Raw genomic sequence first — 9954 nt, 5'->3', positions numbered from 1 at the left:
GGGCCTTCAACTCTCTTTAAAAGATGAGACATCGGGTCTTTCCGATACGAGATGTCACTGAGTCTCATGACCATGGTTTCCTACTGGTAAAGCCCTTCTTAAAAATCTCTCTGGTTTCCTTTCTTTTGGGAACATTTGATTGTGGTTTAGGTGAAAGTCTACAGAGCAAATCAGTTTCCCATTCACCAGTTTATACACAGTTTCTTTTGGGACACTTGGTTGCAACCCCCTGAATGTGCCAGCACTCTCCCCACTTCCTCTCTGGGTTCCCCGTGTCCACTTGCCCAGCTTTCCTGCCTCTACCGTCCTTCTGAACTTTGCTTTTGGGCAAATGTTGCCTTTAGGTCCCGTATAGTTGATTGTTCTGAGGTGTACATTTCTCACTGGTTACTGTTCACTTTATGGTCTTGTCTATTGTTGCTTTTTACTTGTGTACCTTTCAGTGTCTTCCTTTACCTCCATTATGTTGTGCTGACTTCCCCCATGTTATGTGTTCTCTCTCCCTTCACCAAAGTTAGGTGTCTGCTATCTAGTTAGTGGTTTTCCCTCCCCCACCCCATTCCTGGTAACAAGCAAAGAATGTTTCTGTGTGATAACCTTTTCTTGACTTTTTATAATTATGATCTCATACAACATTTGTCCTTTTGTGATTGGCTTATTTCACTCACATAATGTCCTCCAGGTTCATCCATGTTGTGAGGTGTTTCCCAGGTTCATCGTTACTCTTTAATGTTGCATAGTACTCTGTTGTGTGTATGTACCACATTTGTTTCTGGTTTCCCTTTTGGCTGCCACAGAACTACACCGCTGGAAGGCCTTTTTTTTTTAAGAATTTATTTTGTTGCTGTCGAGAATATACACAGCAGAACATACACCAATTCAACAGTTTCTATGGGTACAATTCAGTAACATTGATTACCTTCTTTGAGTTGTGCAACCATTCTCACCCTCATTTTCTGAGTTATTCCTCTCCCATTAACTTGCTGCCTCCAGAGTTTCCTATCAAACCTTTCAAGTTGTTCTTGTCAATTTAATACCATATATATAGATTTTAAAAGAGCACAATGTTGAAGACAGACTTCTTCACTAGTTAAGCTAAACTATTGTTTGGTTTTAAGAAGACTTCAGGGATATTTTTGGTTTAAGGTTTAAACATTATCTGAGGGCAACAGTTTAAGGGGTTCATCCACCCTCCATGGCTCCAGAAAGCCTGGATTCCATGAGAATTTAAAATTCTGTTCTGCATTTTCCCCTGTTGATCAGGATTTGTCTACAGAATCTTCGATCAAAATATTCAATAATGGTAGCCAGCCACCATTCAGTTCTTCTAGATTCATGGCAAAGCAGGCAATCGTTCATGGAGGTGAAGCAGGCAGTCATGAAAGGGTTATTAACCATCCCATAATAGTTGTTTTTCAGAAAAGTCTACTCTTGCTACATTTTTGTTACAACTTTTACAGCACTTCATCATGATTGGTAGAATCCCCAAGTTTCTTCTCTTCTCCTGGCAGGAGGCCAAGGCACAGGCACACTGAGGCCAAATCATTTTTTTAGGGCTGTATGCAAAAAACACATTCACTAAAATGTGGGCTGCACGTGCATGACGTGACTGAAAATCCTCCTCTCACTGTTCATGCATATGTATATCACTCTCTATAAAAAAAGCAAATCTGCCCTGGTTCAGGGAGCTGGCAGCCTTAGGGCGTGAGACCCTGCCAGCTCGCAGTTTGCAAACTGTGAATAAACCTTTCTGTTCTACCAACCTGTGTCTGGCTGACTTCGATTTACTAGTCTCCTTGATAAGAGCCTTGTAGGTGAAGGCTTCAAAGGCAATTAGCCACACATTCCATTTCTTCCTTCTATTCTTCTTCTGCTGCTCCAGGTGCATAGAAAACAGTTGTGCCTTGGATGGTTGCTTGCAAGCTTTTAAGACCCGAGGCAATACACCAGGGATGGATTATCCAATAGGCAAGGTAAACACAGCACTTACCTTGCTTACCAGATTATCTGTAGTTAACAATTTCACCTTTTTTCACCACATTGATGATTCTACTTTCTAGGCATGGTTGGCATCTGTCTCGCTCCCAACACCACAGCACCTTCCTACAGAATCGAAGCCTCTTTTCAAATTTATAATCCCTGCCAAGGACGGATTACCCAGTAAACAAGGTAAACAAAGGCTTACTTGTACTTACTTACTAATCTGTAGTGAACAATTTCATGTTTTTCACATCAGAAATGTGGTGAAAAACCTACGTGAAATTGTTTGCTACAGATCAGTAAGTAAGCACAGGTAAGCCTGTGCTTACCTGTGCTTACTGGGTAATCTGCCCCTGCACTACACAATGGACTAGGAAGTAGAACAGAAGCACTAAACACATTATTAGGGCAATTTATTAACTGGGATGTCCCAGGAAACCACGACTCTAAACCTCCAAACCAAGGAACCCAATCCCATGAGATGTTTGGTTGTACATAAGTAGCCTCAACAGCTACTCTTTTTTTTTCTACCATTGTTGTAAATATATCCATCACACAATTCTTGCCAATTTAATTTTTCACAGGTGTACAACTTATTGACAGCAATTGTATTAATCAGGTGTGCAATCCTGCCCTTAATCAATGCAATTTTTGTTATCACTGTAAACAGTAACTCAGTACTCCATAAGCAATAACCCCCCTCCCTTTCTTCCTCCCTCCTGCCCCTGGTAACCAGTAAGAAACTTTGGTCTCTATACATTCACCTGTTCTAATTTTTTTTATGTAAGTGAGGTCCTACAATATTTGTCCTTTTGTGATTGACTTATTTCACTCAACATCATGTCTTCCACCTCCATCCATATCTGGGAGGACTTTTATTGGCAGTCTCATGTGCAAATGCAGTCCCTTAGCAGTTACCAAAGGAGAGCTTTGAGTTGTTGCAAAGGCAGACATAGCTGGGGCAGGACAGATTTTCTCAGCTAGAATTCCTGTAAACATCATCACCTGGTAGGTGATTAGGAGAGGGGTTTAAAGATGAGCTGATAAAGGCTGAAGTACACAAAGACCTGAGTGGTGCTCAGGCAGAAGAGATAAATATAGTAATTGCCACTGTTTGAATAGCAGGTTGCTGGTTCTGTCATCAACTACTCAGATACATCCTTGCCCACAAGCTTGTCCCCCATCCTGGCTCAGAGGGTGAATCCTGCAATCAAGGACCATCTGTTAGGCCCCTCCTGAACAGGCACGTGCAAAGGTCAAGGGGAACAAAGATGAGTAAGGAGCTCCAGGTCTAGTGGGGGTGTCAGGTTAATTAAAAAAATACACACTCCATCTTGATAAGAGCTGGGAAAATTATGAAAGACCATGCTGTGGGGTCCCAGAGGAAGGAAGGTCTTTTCTTAGAGACGTAAGAGAAGGCTTCAGAACGGAAGTGAGGACTGAGCTGGGGCTTGAAGCCAAAAGGGCAAGGAAGGGCAGAGGTGAGGGGAAGGACATCCAGAGTAAGGGAACAGCGTACAAAAAGGCACAGAGGTCAGGATAAAAGTGCAGGGAGCCAGGAGCATGTTCCAAGAAAAGAAGTTGGCATGGAGTGAGCTATGTGCCCTCAATCTCTCTGGGGTAAATTAGAGAGAGATTGAATGGTTCAATCAAAATATATTCAAGAAAGTCTTGAGTATGCGCCACTGTGCAAGCACTAGGGATTGAGTGGTAAACTGACAAAAGCTGAGTCCTGGGGAGGGTGGCTGAGGGTCAAGGTGGCGAGTGGGAGTATAGACAAAGCCATAAACAGCTAAGTGACAAGGTACCAGGGCTGATGCCAGTGTAGACCATGCAAATAGTCTGCAGGTGCCTGTCACAAAGTCTCTAAAGCAACGAGGAGATTATTTTTGAGCGGTCTTCTCCACCCCTGGCTTCCACTTAGGGAAGCTGTGGGCAGAGAGAGGTCATTTTCTTTGAAATAACCAGGTTTAAAAAACAAAATGTATTTAGACATTTATTATACCCCAACTACTGTAACAAGCAGTTTACATATATTAACTCCCTGGGTGATGCAAACCTTTAACGCTTGGTTTAGTGCTTGCCTGCTAATGGAAAGGATGGAGATTAGAGCCCACCCAGAGGAACTTCAAAAGAAAGGCCTGGGATCTGCTTCCAAAAAAATCAGCCATTGAAAATCCTATGGAGCACATTTCTAGTCTGACACACGTGGGGTAGCAATGAATCAGAATCGACTAGACAGCAACTTTTTTTAAAGTATATTAACTCGCTAGATTCTCATAAAAACCCTATGAGGCAGGTACTATCGTTATGCCATTTTACAGGTGAGAAAACTGAGACTCAGTGATGTTAGTAACTTGCCCAAGGTAACACAGCTAGTAAGAGTGGAGCCAGAACTGGGATCCGCACTCTTAACAGCCTGTAACGTCCACAGTCCCCTCAAGGCTGGATTCCAGTGTCGCATGATCTTCGGCACCCGACTTGCTCACTTCCAACCTCGGTATTTCGGTATGTAATATGGGGTGAGGGAGCCGACTCAAAGTTCCGGCTCACGCAGTGGGGAGGGCAGCTCGCGGATCATCTCGACAGGGGCCAAGGCTGGGAACCGCGCTCGCAATTTTGTGCCCCTGTCTGTGGGCTCCGTACCAGTTTCCATGACAACCCGGCCAGCCACCATCCCGCGGCCTACCGGTGTGCGTCACTTCCGGCCCGTTTATTTCCGGGTTCCAGCCTCAGCCCCAGCAGTGACCTTTTAGGCCTGAAAGCGGGGTTCTGCGTCTTCTCTGCTAGCTCCTTTTCCTTTAACTTCTTCCTCTGCCGTCCGCTTCTCGCTCCCGCCCGGCGCGGACATCGGCCTCTGCCCGGGACTAGCGCGCAGCCGTGGCCCGACCTCCCTTGGACACGCCTCCGCGAACATCACTTCCGGGACGAGTGTTTCCGGGTTACCGCTGGCCCCCTGGTACTGGTCTCGGTTCCCCCGCAGCCGGCTTGAGCAGCGAGAGCGCAGCAGGGCCCGGCTCCGGCGGCGGCGGCGTCGGTGGCGGCTCCCTCTTTCTCCCCTCGGCCGAGGCGGCCTCGGCGGCAGTAGCAGGGGTGAGTGCGGGGTGGCCGCGGGCGGAAACTCCCTCCGGGGCTTTCCCGGGCGGAGGGGGCGACCGGCGCGGCAGGGCTCGGGAGCGGGGTCCTAGCGGCCGGAGGAGGCGCCGGCCAGGCCCGCCCTTTCGGCGCCCCCGGGGCCTCAGTTTGTTTTCAGCAGCCTCACTCCGCCGGGGGCTGTCTCGCAGACACTTGGGACTGACCAAGGGTGGCTCGAGGCAGCTCAGGTGAAGCGCTCTCTCCTTTGGTGACTACCCGAGCAGGAGACGCCCCGATTCCAGCGTGAGGCAGTGACCGCATAGTGGTCCCTAGCGCAGGCTCTGGCGGCAGATCCGGGTTTGTACTCACTGTGTGACCTTGGACAAGTCACTTCACCTTATGGTCTTTAGTTGCTTCGTTTGTCAGAGGTGAGCCTATTTGCTGGGGCCGTAGTGGAGATGAAATAGTACTTGCGGAGCGCAGTCCCTGGGATACAGAAGGCGTCCCGTAAATGATAGCTGTTGTTACTTTATTCACAAGCCGGTGAAAGGGCCGACTTTGAGACTGTGGTGTTTTTCATAACTGATGTGGCCCTCGGAGGCCATAGGAATTAGCCAAGCTGGGAAGCAGCCGCCAGCTTCTGTCCCCTGAGGAGGGGAAACCGCTTCCTTCAGAGCCCCTCTGAGAGAGATGGCTGTCGCTAGGGAATCCTGCTTTCAGCACCACAGAGGTTATTTTCAGAGGTTTGGAAGTTCTACCTGAATTTCCCTGGAATCTACTTGGGGTGTGTGGACCCTCTGCTGTTTCCAGGCAATGGAAGGTGCCCCGGATGTGTCTCAGGAGCCCGTGGCTTGGAATGAGTGCACAGGAGTGGGGCGGAAAGGGTTGAACTGCTCTCCACTTGCTCCTGCTTGGAGGCAGAGGTAACTCTGAGCAGACTGAAGCTGGACTGGGACAACGCTGGGACCAAAATAGCTTCTGCTTGTGCAGGGGGTGGGGGTGGGGGCTTCAAATGCTGCTGGGGGAACCGTTTCTGCTTGAACGAGCCAACTGAGGTAAAGGCAGGCTAATACTTTCCTACCCAGAAACTGATACGATTCAGGGGATCTTGAAACGGTACATCTTTCCTTTGATATCTTTAAAAATAATAATATAAAAGCCACCTTTCTCCCTGACTGTGCAATATCTCAGGTTTTTCATCGACTTGATATTCAAAGAGGCCCAGATTGTAGATAAAGGAGGTGCCGACCAAGGCCGTAGGCTCTGGGCACGCACCTGACGCTGTATTAGGGATGTTCACAGTGCCATTTTTTTTTTTTTTTTCCGCCAGACTGGCACGTCTTGGCGTTCCAGTCCTTGGGCTGCTTGGAGAAATTAACAGCTTCTGTCGCTTGGCTGTCTTGGGCTCCCATAACCACGCTGTTTTTGCAGAGAGTGTGTTTTTTGTTGTTCTTGCAGAGTGCTGGGAATAAATTCCTGCCCGTATGCTCAGAAAAGACGCTATGACCAGCTACAAGGCAGCCTGTGTTTTCAGAAAATGTATTCAGCAGGGATGATGTCAGCTGCTCTACCACTGGCCAGTCTCTGGCTAGCCTTTTCCCTTGGCCCTTGAGCTTACATCATAAAGAGATTGGTGGCTCTTCCAGCCCCAGTCTGTGGGGGAAGATGTGAATTTTGCTACTATAGGAATTTTTAGCGCTAGACTGCGTTCATCATGCCACAGAGCATTTCAGTGTAGCAGAGCTCTTTCAAATAGAGCTGTCCAGCAGATGCAGCAGGACTGCTGTGCTAAAGCTGTACCGGCAGAGCTGACTCTTCAGTTCCACTACTTTCCAGCCTATGACTGAGAGTGAGCGACATGGCCTGTCTGAGCCTCAGTTTCCTCTTCTTTATTTTAGGATTATAATGTGGGTTAAGGTGATTTTCATAAAGCAGTTAGCAGAGAGTCCTCCCATATCAATCCCTTGGTACCCATTGCCGTCAAGTTGATTCTAATTCTAAATGGTAGTAATTGTAATTACTAATTGTGGTAATAAATGAGTGAGACAGACAACAAATGAAAATTTGGACCCATGTTCAAATCCCAGCTCTGGCCCTTTCAAGCCCTGTCCCCTCGGGTAGGTTGCTTAATGGTTGAGTCTTGGTTTCGTCGTAGAGTTGTGAGGAGTACACGCGATGGTGCTTTTCAGGTGGAAAGTCCAGTGCTTAGTACATAGTAGAACCTCTGTAATTGTTAGTTTCCTTCTCAGTTTCCTTCTTTAATTATCTTTTAGTGTTCACTTTTTTTCTTCTTTTTTGTCTTTTTCTCCTCTACGTAGGTTGGTTCAAGATTCTTCTTAGATGAGTTTCTCATCCTTTATCTCATGATTTTAGAATTTGGAACACTAGCTGGGCTGTGTGGATCCCTTTTCCTTGTCTGTTGTTCGCCAGCAACATACAAGGGTGTGTACTGTGGTGCGATCACAGAGCAGCAGAGGCTGAGCTGAAGAGCTGACCTGAGGGTGGCCGGCTGTGCAAACACACATCCCCTCGGTCTCAAGGCTGACTTCCTTGGGGAAAATCACAGCAGTCTTAGGAGGCTTGATGTCCCTTTGTTTAAATGGCTCTCAGAAAATAGTCCCCGGGGCCAGAGGCAGGATGGAGGCTTCTTTTGGATAAATAAAACATGGTAGATGCATATGGGCCCTCATTTAGCAAGGATGGCAATGAGCATCTTTTTTTGGGTTGCAATGCATTTTTGTTTTTTAAGGGAACGTAGACAGTTTGGTAAGCCTTTCTAACTAGAATTGAGGACAGGACTCTGTCTTCTTGACTGCTGCCCCATATCCCCACCTCCAGCATATGTTTGTGTTACGCACAGGAATCATGGGGCGATGGCAGGAGCCTGGGTTTCAAGTTGGCAGGGCAGGCTTGGACTCTTGGGTCCTCCTGTGACTAACCCTGAGCTTCTTTCAGCCCGTCACGCTATCTTTGGAGCTTCTGTTCCTTCTCTCCCGGGGACACCAGTGAGAAACTGAAGGGTGGCACCATGGATGCTCACATCCTCTGCATCATTCATTCCACCTATTTTATCAAGTACTTGCTACGCTCCAGGTTCTGTTAGGCATTCTGGCGAATAAGACAGACACGGTCCTTTCCTTTGTGGAGTTTACTGGATAATGGGGGAAGACACAGAGGGGAAACTAGTAAATGAAAAAAATTGTGATTATCTCAGGATAATGGGGTCACAAGGGACTGGGAAGGCGTGAGTTACTTTGGCTTGGTGACGGGGGGCCTCTGAGGGGTGACATTTGAACCGAGGCCTGATTGAAGAGATTGAGCCAGCAATGGGAAGAATCAGAAGAAGAACAAACATGCCAGGCAAAAGGAACAGGATGTGCAAAGGTCCTGAGCTAGATGTGTTTGAGCTGAGGAACAGAGGGTCCATGTGGGTGGAGCTTAGAGTGAAGAGGAAGAATGCTATGCGAAGTGAACAGGGGTCTGGCCATGTAGAGCCTTTGACCTTGGTCAGGAGGTAGAAGTTTATCCTAAGTGGGTTTATGTTTCTTTCATGCATATTTGTTACTGAAACATTGGGCTCCCTTAGCAGGAGAGAGGCGTAAGAGAAGGTGGCCTGTTTGTGTCCCTAGTTCTGCACATCCTATCCCTCACCCCACAGTTATGGCCCCTGGGAGTCTCCCAGAAACTATGGCGAAGCCACATGCTTGGCTTTTTGAGATGAGGTTGCTTTTATCAGTCTCATGATAGCTGCCAGGATTGTAGGCCTTTAGGGTGTCCCAAGCTGACTCAGATTTGGTAAAGGCTTCCCCAGGTCAGTCCCAATTCCACTGTGGCATCTTTTCTCGCTTCCTTGCCATTTCCCACAGCCAGCAGGAGCCCCTTCACTCAGCCAGCAGGTATTTTTGAAGCATCTACTCTGCCCTGGGCACTGTGTTGAGGTTACCTTGACGAGTAAGATGGTTTCCAGGCTGCTGCCATGGAGCTGTGGTCAGGAGAGGCAGGACAGGCAGGTGCAAAGATGCCAGTGTACCTCGCTATTTGAGAGATTTGCCCTCACTCTGATCAAACCTTCTTGAGTGTGCTTGGCATCTTGAGGTGTAGTACTCTCCAAATGACACATTTCAAGGGCTTGCTTTGAACCAGTGCTCTGTGAGGCACTTTATGTGCAGATCACCTGTGATCCTCACACCAGCTTGGACTGTAGGTCCTATTTTTTAACCCCTTTTTCAGATCCAAAAAGTGAGGCCCAGAAAGGTTGAGTAACTTGCCTTGGTAACCTGGGGAAGCAGAGCCAAGAGTTTGCACCCGGGCAGTCTGGCTCAGAAGCTTGTGTTTGTAACCCCTGCGCTGTGTAGCCTCCCCTGGCCACTGCACTGCCTCTTGATGCATTTAGCATTGTGACATCAAGAATATTGCTGGATCCATATGTGTCCTATTAACAAGTGGTTAAACAGACACCCTGGTGGTGCACTGGTTCAGAGCTTGGCTGCTGACCAGAAGGTCGGCAGTTCGAATCCATCAGCTGCTCCTTGGAAACCCTATGGGGCAGTTCTGCTCTGTCCTGTAGAGTAGCTATGAGTTGGAATCAACTTGATGGCAATGTGTTAAGCAGAGAACAAGATTGTATAAATGTGGTATGTCCCGGCTGAGAAAGCTCCATGTTCCCCTCACATCAGGGGACTGTAAAATGGTCTTACAGTAAAGAGGAATGCAGACCGGATGCAAGCGCTCCAAGGCTGTTTTATGCACTATGGGGGGGGGGGGCGGTGGTCTCTTTTAAAAAATGTAAACATGATCATATGCCTTTCTCCATTGCTTTAAACTCTTCAGGGGCATCACATGGCTATTTGAATAAAATATAAAATTCTGAATATGCTCTTTGAGGCCTCGCGGGTCAGG

At 47.5% G+C, this 9954-nt stretch overlaps 1 protein-coding gene across 5 annotated transcripts in view; it reads left to right on the top strand.

Annotated features, from left to right (window-relative positions):
• Window positions 1-4709: 4709 nt before the first annotated feature.
• SPATA2 (spermatogenesis associated 2) overlaps window positions 4710-9954 on the top strand; it is a 42777-nt gene continuing 37532 nt past the window's right edge. For 4 of the 5 annotated variants that reach the window (XR_010319301.1, XR_010319300.1, XR_010319299.1 and 1 more), the window contains exon 1: window positions 5128-5483. Coding sequence is in view for 1 of the 5 variants with exons in the window: in XM_023538722.2 (XP_023394490.1) it covers window positions 5455-5483 (29 nt within the window). In the remaining 4 variants the exon portion in view is untranslated. Of the gene's footprint in view, window positions 5074-5127; window positions 5484-9954 lie in introns of those variants that run through there. The other variant, XR_010319302.1, reaches the window with a different exon arrangement.

This window comes from Loxodonta africana, chromosome 24, assembly GCF_030014295.1.
Source record: "Loxodonta africana isolate mLoxAfr1 chromosome 24, mLoxAfr1.hap2, whole genome shotgun sequence".
Classification (NCBI taxonomy): Eukaryota; Metazoa; Chordata; class Mammalia; order Proboscidea; family Elephantidae; genus Loxodonta; species Loxodonta africana.
The sequence above is the reverse complement of the archived record's forward strand: the minus strand, read 5'-3'. Positions and strand labels throughout refer to the sequence as shown.